The 17258-nt window shown below is 34.5% G+C and overlaps 1 protein-coding gene across 1 annotated transcript in view; it reads left to right on the top strand.

Moving 5' to 3' along the window:
- LOC127863588 (ankyrin repeat domain-containing protein 26-like) overlaps positions 1–17258 on the top strand; it is a 133761-nt gene that overhangs the window by 99413 nt on the left and 17090 nt on the right. The window contains exons 27-32 of the mRNA XM_052403192.1: positions 7733–7918; positions 9577–9770; positions 12307–12439; positions 12869–12949; positions 13639–13737; positions 14056–14140. Coding sequence (XP_052259152.1) covers positions 7733–7918; positions 9577–9770; positions 12307–12439; positions 12869–12949; positions 13639–13737; positions 14056–14140 — 778 coding nt within the window. The remainder of the gene's footprint in view (positions 1–7732; positions 7919–9576; positions 9771–12306; positions 12440–12868; positions 12950–13638; positions 13738–14055; positions 14141–17258) is intronic.

Raw genomic sequence — 17258 nt, 5'->3', positions numbered from 1 at the left:
TCGGCGTTCCATATTCTTTCTGGATGTTCAGATAAGTTTAGATCAAAAACAAACTTTTCAAGATCATCGAAGTACTTTCCGATAACTTCGTTATTCATCATTCTTGATCTTGTTGAAGCTAACTTCTCAGGTTTCCTCACCACTAGCTCTTTGTGCCGGTTACACACACCCTTCCACCAGTCCTTCCCTGCCTGGAATTTACTATAGCTCGATTGGATCTTTGTCAGCTGACAGAGGACATTAGCCCTTAGTATGATCTGTTTTCGACTGAGACCAATGCCAAGCTGTGCCGATCTTTTTACTGCATCTACAATTTTCATTTCTAGGGCTGGGTCTAATGCTGGTGGTCTCCCGTGAGTAACGGATACAGCATGTTTCCCCGTTATCCTGTCTGCTATGGTAGATTTGGGCACCGCAAACGTTTCACTGGCCTTCCTTATGCTAAGTTGTTTAGATTGGACGGCATCAACAGCTTTCTGGAGATTGGAAACACTATACCTCATAGTGTTGCCTCTCTTTGTATGGACATACTTTTTAGGCATTTCTGAAATATCAATTGAAAGACAGGCTTTAAAAATAAAGTGACAACATAAAATACATTTTGATAGATTTAAAGCATACTTATCCCACTTTTACAGCGATTTTGGTTGATTAAAGCCCCTTTGATACAATTTCTGCTATAAACCGCGGCACGAAATGACGTCATTTGTTCGACAAAATAACGTCATAAATCCAGCGAAATTATCCAGTTATTTAAACTAATTTTGTTTAAATGAAAAGGTTTACTGAATAAAAAGTGAGATATTAATAGAATAATATATAAGTGTTGATTATAGATCAGGTTAATCACGCTTGGCACGAAAAGGAAAAAGCACGCGCCAAGGCTCGTGCTTTTTGTTTTCTAAGCCTCGCACGATAAACCTGATCTATAATCAACACTAACCTATTATTCTCTATTTAATTTACAGTTTCTATCAAATATAATATGATATCAAGTAATTGCATGCCCATCACCAGTTGATTTGAAAAGACAAAAGACAAAAAATGCTGTCCGTATTATCCCTATCATGCAATAAAATTATGCGGTGAATTACAGACACTTTATTTGTTCATTTTTTTCATATTAAATAGAATAAGAATATGGAAATGAAAGGTTCTGCATATAAACACATTAAACTGTAAATGTTTAAAAGATAAATCAAATATATTAAACGTGGAAATGTAAGAAAAAAATAGTGTTTAGTACCGGTGTTTGAATTCTCCCGCTTTGAAACTTTTGTCTTCAAACGGAAAAGGATGAGCGCGCAGGTTCTTTACGCATGCGTATTTTGTACCTAGCAACAGTGACGTCATCAGGTTGCTACCGACGCTGGCGCATGGAACCCAAAGATTTACAAGCGAAAAGTTTAAACATCATACAATGGTTTATTTTTTACTTCAACGTCATTGTATTCTAAGTGTCCGTATTTATACCTTTGTCCGAATTTACTGGGATTTCCCCTAACTGCTTTTGGGAATGTGTAAATTTAAACCTTTGCTTGTTTTTTGTGCAGGTTGTGAAAACCTGTGATAGGGACTTTATTCAGCCACAGATTTGTCCGCCCGACTCAAAATAAGCAGAATACACAAATGTGCAAAAAATCAACAAGCTATTTATAATTCTCACAATGGTGTAAATTTATTTCAAGCTTACCTTCAAAAGTTACAAAAATAAGTGTGTGATAACTCTTATTCAAATTTAAATAAAAACAACAGCAAAGAGATTGCCATTTTTTAAATCAAAGCAATACACTTATCAGCAATTTCTGCAAATTAAAATATTAAAAAACACACCAAAACCAAAAGCATGACAAAAGTCAATAAATTGCTTATTGGTGATAATGTCTGCTCCACGTTGACACTTATGTAATGGATATTGTTGTTATCAGGACTGATAAAGGGATTAACTGTTTGGACTGCACAGTATAATTGACTATTTTTATTGACTGGGCAATATTGCATCTTATTCTTCTTCATTATTTTTTATCGAGTGCACCGGGATTGTCTCCCATATGGCCATCGCCCCCAGAAAGACGTGTTAGTTGGTTACGGGGGATAGTGCAAGATACAGGAGACACACATTCCAGAGGTGACCCTGGGTCTTTAAGTGCCCGGTGTATAGCACCTAGTACACTGCACCTCGGTTTAACATCTCATGCGAAAGACGAGTTAGTAGGTTAGGTGCAGCGGGGGATCGAACCAGCGATCTCTGGATTGTGAAGCCAGTGTGTTACCACTAGACCACTGATCCGCTACTATTGCATCTTAGCAGATTACTGTGGATGACCTCAAATAAAAACCGGGACTAAAAGGGTTATAAACATATTAGGCAAACAATAAAATATAAATTTATATTTACTGCAATATTCACTTCAAACAAGGCAAACACCACTATAAATTTATATTTGCTGCAATATTCACTTCAAACAAGGCAAACATCACTGTAAATTTATATTTGCTATAAATTTATATTTGCTGCAATATTAACTTCAAACAAGGCAAACATCACTGTAAATTTATATTTGCTGCAATGCTGCAATATTCACTTCAAAGAGTGCAAACATCACTGTAAATTTATATTTGCTGCAATATTTACTTCAAACAAGGCAAACATCACTGTAAATTTATATTTGCTGCAATATTCACTTCAAACAAGGCAAACATCACTGTAAATTTAAAAAATAAAATTAAATTAAAAAAAATTAAAAAATATTTGCTGCAATATTCACTTCAAACAAGGCAAAATCACTCTAAATTTATATTTGCTGCAATATTCACTTTAAACAAGGCAAACATCTCTGTAAATTTATATTAGCTGCAATATTCACTTCTCTGTTGTAAACATTTTTTGTTTTTTTTGGCTCATTTCATATGAAAGTGCTTTTTTGTGCTACATCTCTACCTCAACTAAACATCGTTCAATCCCAATATTGATCGTCACAATTTTTTTTATAGAAGTATTAGTTTTTTGTAATAATGAAAGGTAACGGATAATGTTTTTGAATTGTTAGATCGTAATTTAACACACTACTATGGCATGTTTATTTTCTTACATAACCAAGCTTCACATTGTCAAATTAAAGGAATTTACATTGTGCCAACTCTTCTTATAGACTTGATCATTCAAACACTGTATTGTTTAATGCTGTATTTAATATTTTTGTTTACAGTGTAGGCTTAAACAAATATACAAGTATGTCCAAAGCATTCAATGCTGCAATGTTTACCAAATTAATTATCCAAACTTTTGATCTGCACAGCCTTAAGTTAAGATATCCTCAGATAACTTGAACTCAAATCAAAGCTGCTTAGTTAATATCACTAAATAACTATTCAAATAACATTAGTATGGATTTTACCAAATACATACAATTATAAATTACAGCGGAAAACTTTTTGATTGAAGGACACCTCAATTAATTATTTATTAATCATTGCAAACAAGTGACTCGTAAGACGGGGAGATGATGAATATTATATGAAGGTATTCTCAAGAAGTCAGGACTATTGTTGGGACCAGGGGGTTGCAGTGAATGCTATTAGTGTATTGGCAAGGAGTTAATTAGTGTGAACATATGGTGGGGCAATACTGATATACTGTGGGGTCACGCTACAATGATTTACAGAGGAGCTGAAATGTGTACATATATGTTCAATTATAATGGATTATATTTATTAATGGTAAGAGTATTTATATATTGTTATGCAGTTAATTTTGTGATTGATATTATTTAAAAAAAAATTATTGTTAATTTCGAGATAAAAAAACAACTAGGGAATATAAATTTTATTTATTGATTCAAAGAACCTGATGCTGTTAATAAACTATGCATTTTGTGGAAAATTTCATTAGTGCAACAGACTCGTAATCAATGTGTATGCATTAATATCACTTTCTGCAATAAAAAGTATTAATTAACTGTATCAAATTGACACTGGATGACAAGATAATAATGTTTTACACAGTGTATTATTATTATATAACCTGTTGTCTAATCAATCCTTCTACTGTTAAATGGGTTTTCATGAAATCACATAAAAATGCTTTGTTTTTCAAGAAACAATAGGGAAATGCTAAACTTCGATCCTAAAATACAATTAATTGTAATTTAAGACTATCAGATAAAGGTGTCCTTCGGTAGATATGTCTGTCAACTCCATGGCTTGTGATCCCAAACACAAGGAATGTTCACCTGTATTGTTTTTTCAACGACTCATTTCATTTATTGACAGCCACTTTAGTTTTATAGTAAACGTCTTTGTTGTCCATGTTTGCTTTTCCTTGTGCAATAGTATCGTATTTACTTTGTATTCATTTGGATACATAACGGTTATCTTTTTGGATTTTTTGAATGTGTTTGTGTAATCCTGTAGACTTAACAAATATTACGCTTGATAAATAATGAGTTATTCCTTTTTAAGGAGCTGCTTTGATAACTAAGAATTGGGTTTAATTGTATATATATTGAGTGCTTATCAACTGGATTCCAATTTCTTTTGGGCAAATATTTCTGATTAGGAATCTCTGTTATGAAAACACACTTTACGTGTTTGTGCAGTTTTGATACAAAATAACATTGGATTATGTGCAGGATTTTTTCTTTTATTTTTATATCTAGTTTTTTTGTCCATAAATGTAAGCATACACACTCTGTTAAAGTACAATACACATATAGATTTAAATTGATAAAAGATAAAAAATACACAAGCGATAAAGCTATGTATATTTGTATTATACACAAGCGATAAAGCTATGTATATTTGTATTATACACAAGCGATAAAGCTATGTATATTTGTATTATACTGAGTTACCCTCTGGAAAAAAAACAGACTTAATGCATGTGCTTTATTAAGTATTGTCCCAGATTAGCCTGTGCAGTCCCCACCGGCTAATCAGGGACGACACTTTCCACTTTTATGAAATATTTTGTTGAAAGGCAGACTTCTTAACAAAAATCCATTCTAGGCAGAAAGTGTTATCCCTTATTAGCCTGTGCAAACAGCACAGGCTAATAAGGGATGATACTCTAGGCTCCTACATGAAGAGCGGCTCAAATATATACTTGAAATAAAGAACACAAGCTACTTACTGATAAGCCTATAGATCTAGCTCGCCAGAATTAACGCCCATGCTTTAAGCCAAGTTTTCCGCGAGAACAACTTATACATTGCTTTTTTTTAACATTAATTGTTAACATACATATTTGCATCTTTGTCCTTATTTAAAACGAATCTTCGTTTAAAATAAATAAGCTTGAAGATATTGTTCATTGTTAAAGTTGTGAATTTTCAGTTGTGAAGTATATAAAATGTTGAACTCTCACCTGTGTTTGCATGGTAGGATATATGAGGGATATATTATTGTGTTCTTAACTTACAAGATAAGAGGGGATCAAGAGTGTTAGAGATGTCAATATTGTCTCTGCTTTATATATCCCTAGTTTTAACTTATCTTTGATGTCAGTTGGACCTAAACTAATGACTTCTTCAATCCGCTGTAGACCTGAAGTTCTTTTGTCCAACTGCGTTTGAATTGGAATTATCGCTCAAATGTAAAATTGTGTGTTGGAATATATTTTTCTCAATGGTTTTTTATATGATTTTTTGCAACATTTTTAAGAGATGGGAGAGTGATCATTAAAACAGATGAAAACATTCTTTGTGGTTTCAAACTTTGGACTACAGCACAGCATGTGTAGAATGTTATTGAAACACATTATTAAATGAAATACTGTACAAGCAAAAACACAAAAAATTGCCTATATCATAATATCAAACTGGTCTTTGAATAGAAATCAGTGTGCTCACATGTTGCTTGTTATTGTAAATGCTAATAAGTCCACGAAACCTTGCGTTTAACTTTCTAGTAGACAGCTTATCTCCTACCCAGACTCCACGAGTGTTTAGTTTAAAATGTGGCCGCATATGGCATAAGACCCATTTTCTCATAACATTGACTATTTTAGCAACAGGTTCATCTGAAATGTGGAGAACATGCAAAGATTGGTGCTTGTAATGAATAATAATAATCATGGATACAATGTGCAAGGTGTATTTCTGCTCTGTGATATGTGGTAATGCTACTTTTGAGTGGGAGATGTGAGTTGTGACTGAGATATGGAGTTGACAGACTGTTGTGAGCCCTGCCCGGGGCTGAGTAGGGCCCGTCTGGAGTACCATGCCCTGCTTAGGTCTAACTTGCGTAGATACTTTGAAAGGTATGCACTGGTTGATGGATTTATGGGCATTAATGTGCAATGAGTTGTATATGATTTGATTCAAGGGGTATTTTCTGGTATTGCTCAATGGTTTTGTTAGAAGGTGTGAAACGTATCTTAACCCAGATAAAAAATTGATGTTTTATTTGTATCAAACTTTTGCTCTCAATTATTAGCATTAACTGTTGTTTATGTAACACTTGATGAAAATTATGTTTATGATGGCTTTTCAGAACACATTATTTCTAATTAATTATAGCATGCAATTGAGAACACTTTAAAGTGCTTAGCACTGCAGAAACATTGCAATGTATTAAATTTTAAAACAGACACACAGGCATTATGATGTTTTCTTAACCTCGAGTCTTATTCAGATATTATGTCATGTTGCAATTAACCATTTGTCACTTATAAACGTATTTTAACGCATTTGTTGTCCCTTATAAATTTAAATAAAGACCTTTCTTACTAGATTCAAGTTTTAAAGGCTTCATCAACCCATTGATAAAAAGGAGCGGCACACAGCATAAAACCTTAACAGACTGCCATTTTCACTTTGCATCTGAGTGGTAAAGGCTTAAACAATTTATCCTCAAAGGCCATACACATATTATTGTAGTACTTAACATCAGCTAGTCCCAGTTTAATGAAATCAGACATTTTCTCGGCATTAGGTCAACTATTTAAATCTTTTCATCGACTGACATTGTAATTCAGGGTGCATGGCCACATGATTTTGTGGGGTTCACATTTGAACATAAATGGATGTAAGCACCGGTATGTGGTGCTTTTCTTCAAATAACTTTTTAAAATAATTTTTCTCCAAAATTTGAACTAGTGCACACAAGACAGTTTTGCATATTGCTTATGGAAATGTGAAATTAGTTTAATAAGCTTGTGTTCTTGGCCGAAAGTTTTATGTGTAACCCATTGACGTTCACGGTAATGCTGCACGCAATGTGAAATTTTGTCACTGATTTTAGACGTATTAGATAATTGTCCCCTACCAGTAAAACCGGAGGGGACTTAATTATGGTTTGTGCTCTGTGTGTCCGTCAGTCTGTGAGTCTGTCTGTAACTTAAAAAGTTCTTCATATTTTTTTCTGAAACTTGAAACATGGACAGATGGCAATATGGAGATAATGCACATCATTTCATTTTGTTCATGCTTCAAGAATTCTGTTTGCTATGGCAACAAATACACTAGAAATATTGCTGAAAATGCTGGAGTTTCACCGATACGTGACCATAATGCTTGACAATAGTCTTGTTTATTCTTAAATCTTACGATGTTGGCACAAAATTCAAGAAAAAATGCACTAAAAATTTTTGCAATTATATTTCAATAACTTTAGATATTTGCGAAAAATAAAGTTCTTAACGGTGTGTTTACATTCTGTCCAGCCTGTTTGTAAACCCTGTTGATCCTGCACCCTGAAATATGATGCCAGCCAAATCCTTTCTCTTTTTCAGCACTGAGTCAGTCCTTCCAAGTGAAAGCTTTAAAGCAGACGGCAATGAGTCCCCATTGCTAGGCATACCACCCCCACTTCCTGTCAGTGCCCCACCTGGTAACCAGAAGGCAATGTCTCTGCGTAGCGATGGACAGAGTGCAGATGATGATGAGGTGGAACTAGACCAACCAGTCCGTGGCCCAAAGTGAGTTCAGCCTCAAGGTTGAAAGACACTGGGACCTGTACAGTGATTTTTTTCACCTTTTTCTATGTGTCTTTTCTGGTTACTGTTCATAAGCCAAAAAGTAGCCTTTTCACAATTGTATAGCCAATAATATTGAACAGTTTATAGGTATAACATTAAATGATTATCTATTTCATCTTTGGCTTTATGGTTGCATGAGTGTGTACATGACATGAGTCTATTGTTTGTAAGATAAATGCATTTTAATGCATTCTAACATTTTCACTTTAAGGGCATACTAGTATTTACGCAACTCATTTTTCAAAATTATGCTATAGCTTTTTTAATCGCAAGTTTGAAATAAACACAAGCCATTCAAATTTATAAGGAGTGTGTCTTAAAACTTACCAAGTCTACATAATTAAATGACTCTCAGTCTAAATAGTTGACAATAAGGTGAAGGAGCAGACAACTGACCCAAACTGCCTGACAGCTGGGTAGAAAACCAACTTGCAAGTACAAGACAACTAACTTTTATTTCAAGATGCCTTACTTGCAATGCTGGACACTGGACAATATACTGAACGGACTATACACAACTGAGTCAGCTATGATTCATATTGTTAAATTACAAAAGTGTGCTGTTTCAAAATCAAGTACATGTATCCATATAAAATACAAATTCATAATTATTTAATAATACTGTACATAACTATATACACAAAGATACCTGCTTATGCAGAAACATATCTCAATAGGTGAAGTCTTGTTCATTAAATACAGGATATTATATGTTTAGTTGAAAGTGAAATTTAAACATTTTTTGTGTAACTAATTCCTCAATGCATTGTTAGTGATGCATAATGAAGAAACCCTTGCATTCATTTCCTTGGAAAAACCAATAATTGGTATTGTTGTAGGAGATACTTCCACAAACAAAGAATTGCGATGAATTCAAACTTTCTATTTATTTGTTAAATTTAATTGGGATGTAAATAAATGGAATTAACAGAAAATGTCTGACCATGAATTTAAAATTACCCTACAAAGGTATTAAAAAGGCTTTTACCCGTAAATTAGATAGCACCTATGATCATATTATTCAATTTGTTAACTGTGAATAATAAATTCATTTATTTTTGAAAAGCTAAGCTAAAAGAAAGGAAGATAATTGTATTAGGTACTGAGTAACCTTCCTTGGTAGGAAGTGATGTCATTGTTTGTGATGTCATCAGAAATTTAGTAATAAACAATTTCAACTTCCTGTTAAAGATGGGTGGTAATAAGTTGTTATTGTCTGTTTTGTCTGAAGTTTTAGGGAATCACTTAAAATTTGAAGTATTGACATATGTTTAAATGAAATGTATATTTTTTTGTTATCAAGTATATTAAAATAAATCAGGATTTTAAACCTGATAGCATTTTAAAAAAAAAGAAATATGATGGTTTTATGATTAAGTTACAAACACAAATTATTGTAAAGATTATACAAGTTTGCTCAAGAATATTTTATCATTAAAATATAATGATTTAAACATTCTGTTAGGACAATTATACATTTGTAAAATAAAGAAGTATTTATGTTAGGCTCTTTTCATGTTAAGGTTTATTTTAAAGAAATTTGTGTTTGGTTTGCAATAATGAACAATCCACATACCACCACTTTTGTACATTTCCAGGGGGTACGTCTCCTCCCTGTCTCAATTCCCCGACCTGTCGGGCACCACGGGCCTGTACCGGTCAGGCCTGGACGTGCCATTTGACGACGACGGCCTCTCAGTAACGTCCACAGAGAACGGAGACATCTCCAGCTCATACCGCCCAGAGAATCTCCCATACGGCAAAGACATGTTGGTCAATATGAATCTGAATGGTGAGTGGGACCTGTTTCTACACATTTTTCAACAAATAATTTGTAATGTTTGCTACTTAATTTGCATCAGAACAGTTGTCTCTAAAGCATTTAATTGTTTGTAAGTAAAATGCACACATTCATTGCTTTTTTATAGTTAAAATTATTTTGATATTTTAACAGGCTTTCTATTTTGTTGTTTAAATATAAAGCTGTTAATCAGGATTCTAATGAACAGGGAAAAAAATAACATGACATTTAGTGTGTTTGTTAAACAATACCGTAAATCTACGAATATAATACGCACTTTTTTACCTGCCGATTTTTCCTTCAAGTAGGGGGTGCGTATAATATACGAGTTTAGAGCAGAACAAAAATTTTCCTGTGCAAATTTTCAACTTTATCGCTGTTATTCGCTTCGCGGCAGCCATTTTGAACTACACCATTAAATCAAAGGGGTGCAACAGGGCTCGCGCTGTCGTTCGCCATTGAGTCATTTGCGAAAATATTGAGAATTTGGCTATATAAAAATCTTATTTGTGAAAATGTGAAAATCTAGTAAAATTTCATTGAAAACATCCGCCATATATATCGGACTGGTTTTCTATATTTGTCTCTTTGTTTTAATGAAAGTGTTAGCAATTCGAACAGTAAACGAAACCCGGTCTGTACCCGATATTAAGACATCGCTTTACCTTATTGTTATTGAAGTGCACATGGTAGCTGGCAAATCAACAATGAGCTCGCTTACACATGAAATGACGTTGTCGAATGAAACGTGAGAACGGGAGGAGCTATCGGATAATATTGGGTTATTCAAGCGCAGATACTGTATACTTTGAATACACAGTTAATATCGTCGTCTGTCTACAAAATGGCGACTGGACGCTAAGTAGTATAAAGAGATTAGCAAATGAAAAAAACAACAACTGACAATACCCGTAAATAAATATTTCTTAGCTGACCAATATATTTATCTTTCTACCGCATATTTACCATATCTGAAGTAAAGAGTGGTAATTAAATATTAGTTTTATAATGCTAATAGAGTCTATATCACCTGTCTGCCGATTGAATTAAATTGAAAGGTGATAATTAATTAATTTGTTTTTTACTCCCAAACTAGCCTTAATGACAGCAGCGTATTTTCATTAAAGAGATCATGAAAAACACAAGCTGTTTAATTGTATTTTAAGTAATTATAAAGTATCGAGTTTGTAACACTTCGGAAAGATAATTCATCTAGACAACTAATAAAACGGAAGTAACCATTTTGTCTTCTTATTACTTTATTATTATTATAATTATTATCGTTCCGAATATTGTCAAATTAAATAAAATGTGAAAACAAAAAAACAGCGTCTCTGCTCTTTCTTTTGTAATTATGACTGCTTGACCCGGATGTCAGCAAGGGGCTCGTGTGTTATCGGTAACAATCAATGGTAATATAAACAATAGACAGAGATATTTATTATGCAACTGTCATAACAACAGCACTATAACACATCCCGATCAATATACCGGGGTGTTACTGTGAAACAGATAGTTACAACACCAAATTGATTGCTATTTTCACAACACAAAAATATATTGACACATTTTTTCGGAAATGGCCGATTTCGGACACTGATTTTTTTAGTGCGTATTTTACTCAGATTTTCAATTTTTATTGATAAATTATGACCAAACTAGGGGGTGCGTATTATGCACGAGGGCGTATTATATTCGTGGATTTACGGTACTTTTATGTGGATATATTCAAGAGAACATTTCTCAACAATTCAAGATTCATAAAAACAAGCTAACATAATTTACTGTTATAAATGAAAAGCATTGGTTATTACTTTTACTTGTCAACATTTGTAGTAATTACTTTTAGTCTAAGCGAGAAAAGCCCATTTTCAACTAATCTGTGGCTTAAAATTCCTAGAAGGCAATTACAAATAGAGGCCCTGTCTGAACTTAAAACACTCAGTTTCAATTACAAAAAGTTCTATGCATACAATTAACATAAACACAAAAAGATTTAAAGGCAACCATTTTATACAACTAAACACCATGTCCATGAGGAGTAAGTGGCAAGCAAATAAAATTGACTTAAATAGACTGGTTAAAGGATTAACAATGTTAATGTCATAATGTAATAATAGACTTAATAATTTCAAAATAATCATTCCTGCTACAATATCTAGTAGTTAAATATATTATTTTTGTATAGTTAGCCATAATTCTAAAAAATTGAAAGGTTTCAATATGTTAAGTATTGTTAAAAGAACGTGTTACTTATTAGAACTTTAAAAAACTATGCATCTGTCAGGAAGTTATTTAATTATACAGTGATTATTTGATAATAATGAAAGGGAAGAACAATAATAAAAAGATTAAACATATTATTGACCTAAAAGCGTTTCTCATTTAAACTGAAAACCTTGTTTTTTATGTGCATGTGTAATGTTTGATATAACAATAAAAAAGCTAAATAAATTATTGCTCATAAATGACAACAAGATCTACACAGTAATTCACTCAGTGCTCAATGGTTTTGTGACATTTCCAGACTCGAGTGCGGTGCTAAAGCTACAAGAACATCTGAGGGAGCATCGTAAACAGCTCGAGTACGAGCGCAGTCAGAAGAACATCCTTGAAGAGAAGCAGCGACAGATGACCAAAGATCGCGCAGGTCTTCAAAAGTAAGACAAAACATCAAGTGAGCTTAGTTCTGGAAAACTGGGCTTAATGCATGTGCTTAAAGTGTCATCCCAGAATAGCCGGTCAGTCTGCACAGAGAAAATCCAGTCTTTGCAGAAAATCTCCAATCTTGTGCAAGCTGCACAAGCTAAACTGGGATGACATTTAAAGCACATACATTTAACTAAGTTTTCTGAGAACATGACTCCATTACATAGCCAAAATTCAGACATTTTTCTTAACTGATGAGAACCATTTAAACAAAAAATGTTTGCCATCTTTGGTATTGAGACATATAAATTACAGGTTTAGTAAAGCACATGCAATTCTCATTATAATAAATTTAGAGAAAAAAATTCTACAATCTTGCCTATATAAAATTTTTATGAAGCATGCAAATTATAAATGAGAGCTTATTTATTAATTTTTAGATCTCTGGACAGTTTGAAATATCAGAAATCAGTGTTGGAACAGAACAAGTTGGATTTGGAGGCTAAAATTAGACAACTGGAGTAAGTAGTTATTGAAGCGTCTAGACTAGGAGGGTCATTTTAAAGTCTTTAAGTGAGCCAGTCTATGGGAAAATAGGGATTTATTCATGTGGGTAATGTGTATTTTCCCTGATTGGCCTGTGCAGTCACACAGGCTTATCAGGAACTACAGGTTATTTGGCTAAACTGGATTTTTGTTTAGAAAAGCCTTTCTTAAAACAAAAAAGTCCATAAAAGTGCAGTGTCATTCCTGAATAGCCTGTGTGTTCTGCACAGGCTACTCTGGAACGATGCCTAACGCAAATTTGCGATGCCCGGTGTTCCAAGAGCTGCAGTTAAAATGTTCTTTGTCAATATTTTTAATGTGTCAATTGGACAACTTTAGTCCCTGAAGCCAAGTTATGAGTTTGTTATAATTAAGGTCCTAATGTCATGTCTTCAATGAATCATACATCTCTTGCCTGTATGTATAAAGTAAGGTCATGAAGATGATTAAGTATTGAATGTTAAGACATTTTGTTTCTTTAAATTTCAATGCCCCATTTTCACCATAATGTTTCCACTTGTGAAAATGGAGCACAGAACCATAGACTTTTTGAAAACAAGGGCTGCTTACTAAAGAAAAGTTTAGATAACTTGACTGGCTAAGCTGGCAAAGTTGACTGTTAAGTCTCCTGATTTGATTTATTTTCCTGTGATGTTGTTTCCAGGTACCAGGTGAGTGACGAAGAAGAGAAGAAGAAGAATGCAGAGCTGCTGTTGAAGAAGACCAAGGAACAACTGAGCAAGAAGGAGGGACAGTACACACAGTGAGTCATGCATAGCACAGTCATGTTGTCAACAATGCTCACAGTGAGACATGCGGACAATGCCCATAGTGATGTGCTATCCTTGGCTCAAAATCATTTTTAGCCAAATTTACGGTTGTCCACAGAAATTCTTCACATTTGAGATCTGTTTTACTGGGTTTTATTGACAGAATGTTATAGCCAAATGGAAATTTCTTGAGCGAAATTTTCTAATATGTAGCCATTTGCTAATTTGGCTTATGACAGAGCTGGCCATTGGACAGTTTTATATGGGACATGTCTAAGTGAGTTTATAAATTGATTCTGTTGTGGTTGCAGAGAGATGGAGGCAAGACAGAGGGCTGAACTGTCCATGAGGAATGTCCAGATGGAGCTGAGGGCTGCCCAGAACCAGATGAAAGACGTGAGTCACACTTTGGGAACTGTTCAAGCCTTAACCCTGTCCCACTTAGATATGTATTTTGATGAGTTTGTAGTTCCTAAGAAAGTTAAATTTAATTTAAGACCTTTCTTACTAGATTCATGATGTAAAGACTTCATTTCCAACCCTTAGATACTGATGAGCAGGAAACAGCATAAAACCTGAACAGACTGCGAGTTACTCGCAGGCTGTTCTGGTTTTATGCTGTTTGCATATAGCCATTTTCAATTTGCCTCATAGTGGGAAAGGGTTAAATAACCTGACCATTGATAAAACTTAATACTTTATATAAGATGATACTAAAGTTATTATTTTCTTGCTGTTTTTTATAGCAATTTGATTTATACGTTAATTTGTCTGTATCGAATCCTGCAACTGACCAATGACTCAAGTGTATCAGAATAATCAACTTTAACTCATTAAGGCCCCTTCACTTGCAGTCTGGTCAGGAGCTACTCTGTCTAGTATTGAGACCACGAAACCTTGCTGGACTGATCATAGCTGAAATGTGTGAATGCACAGGCTGGTCTAAAGCAGCATATAGCTTAAGACCATTTTTAGCTCGACTATTATCTATGAAATATATATAGTGGAGCTATCCTACTCACCCCGGCGTGAGCGTCTGCGTTAGCGTTAGCGTCTGCGTTAACGTGCAAATGTTAAAGTTTTCATACTACCCCAAATAGTTTCTTTGTCCCTTGACATATTACTTTCATATTTTGCATACTTTTTTTACCAACATGACCCCAACCTATAAACAATAGCAGACAACTCTATCAAGCACTTTGTCATAGTTATGGCCCCTTTTCCACTAAGAATATGCAGCAAATGTTAAAGTTTGCGTACTACCCCATTTATTTTCATTGTCCCTTGACATATTGCTCTCATATTTTGCATACTTGTTTACCAATATCACCCCAACCTATAAACAAGAGCAGACAACTCTATCAAGCATTTTGCCATAATTATTGCCCCTTTTATGCTTAGAATATGCATATTATTGATAAATCTATGTTAAAGTTTGCATACTACCCCAAATATTTCCTATATCCTTTGACATATTGCTTTTATATGTTGCATACTTGTTTGCCAACATGACCCCAACCTATAAACAAGAGCAGACCACTGTATCAAGCATTTTGACATAACTATGGCCCCTTTTACACTTAGATAATTGAACATTTGACTTAAATTGCCATAACTTCTTTATTTATGATCACATGTTATTATTACTTTGACAAAACAACACTTACCTTAATACCACTATGGATTTCACACAAACAATACCCCTCCCCCCCCAACCTCCCCCCACCCCTATTTTTTTGGTTTTTAACCTCATCTAATAAATTACCACACCCCACATTATACCCCCCTCTCACCCCCCTACCCCCCCTATCCCCCCATTTTTTTTTAAACATCATCTATTAAATAACCCCACCCAACATTATACCCACCCCTCTCACCCCCCCCCCCCCCCAAAAAAAAAATAAATAAATAGAAAATTTTCCTTTTTTTATTTTTGAAAGATCATCTAACAAATGAACCCACCCCACATTATACCCCCTCTCAACTCCCCCCCCCACCAAAAATATTTATTTGATTTTTTTTCCTTTTTTTATTTTTTTAAAGATCGTCTAATAAATTATTGAATGTGAACAATTCCCCATGATGGCTTATGTTATACTGTCAAGCACTCGAATAGTCGAGCGCGCTGTCCTCCGACAGCTCTTGTTTGCATTACTTATGAAACCTAAATTATGAAGTGGGAAGTGACCATTTCTCTCCAAGTTCAATAAGTAGTAAGGCTAAGAAAGCCCAAAGGCTGAGCATATTACTGAGCAGCAAAGTTTTCCCTTTTAAAATGTGTTAAACTGCAAAAGCTCAGTTCGAAATCACTCATGCATTACTGATAAGTACAAATTGTTGTATCCCTGTCTGTGTCATAGGCATGTACTTATTGTTGACTCTTTCCCCTGTGTGCATCATAGGCATGTACTTAAGAATTAAATAGCATTTTTCTGCATTTCATCTGTGTACGAACTGGCTGGAAAATTACTCCTAATTTGCATAAACACCGATGGCGTTTATGCATAAATTAGGTGTATTTTTCCGGACAGTTCATACACCGATGAAATTCAGAAAAATGCTATTCAATTCTTATAATTACAACACAAAATTATCTTAAAGCTGAAATTCTATCGTGGTAAGGGACATAAACGTCCTTTTTAATCTAGCGTATGAATCTATTTTAAGTTTTGGTTTCATCTCCGTCAAACGGATATATTGTTGAAGTTCCCGCAATAAATATAACGTCATTTCGCTATTGACCAATAAAAAACAACGCCATTAAGTTTCGCTTAAAACATAACGTCATTTTGGCAACTTGTTTATGACCAGAAAGTAGCGCCATGAATATTTATGTGTAAATTTGCATACGAAGTGGGTTCATCGGAAAATATAAAAAAACAGCCATGTGAAAAAATTATCCAATCAGAATGCAGCATTGATATAAATGTAACAGAAGTTATAATTATTTATTGTTGACTCCTCCCCCTGTCTGCATCATAGGCATGTACTTATTGTTCACTCCTCCCCCTGTCTGCATGATAGTCATATACTAATAATTGACTCCTCCCCCTGTCTGCATCAAAGCCATGTACTTATTGTTGACTCCTCCCCCTGTCTGTATGATAGTCATGTACTAATTGTTGACTCCTCCCCCTGTCTGCATCAAAGTCATGTACTTATTGTTGACTCCTCCCCCTGTCTGTATGATAGTCATGTACTAATTGTTGACTCCTCCCCCTGTCTGCATCAAAGCCATGTACTTATTGTTCACTCCTCCCCCTGTCTGCATGAGTAGCGGATCCGTGGTCTAGTGGTAACACACTGGCTTCACAATCCAGAGATATCTAGTTCGATCCCCCGCTGCACCTAACCTACGAACTCGTCTTTCGCATGAGACGTTAAACCGAGGCGCAGTGTACTAGGTGCTATACACCTGGCACTAAAAGACCCAGGGTCACCTCTGGAACGGGGTGTCTCCTGTATCTTGCACTCTCCCCCGTAACCAACTAACACGTCTTTCTGGGGGCGATGG

The sequence above is a fragment of the Dreissena polymorpha genome, chromosome 1 (genome assembly GCF_020536995.1).
Source record: "Dreissena polymorpha isolate Duluth1 chromosome 1, UMN_Dpol_1.0, whole genome shotgun sequence".
NCBI classification, from domain to species: Eukaryota; Metazoa; Mollusca; class Bivalvia; order Myida; family Dreissenidae; genus Dreissena; species Dreissena polymorpha.
The sequence above is the reverse complement of the archived record's forward strand: the minus strand, read 5'-3'. Positions and strand labels throughout refer to the sequence as shown.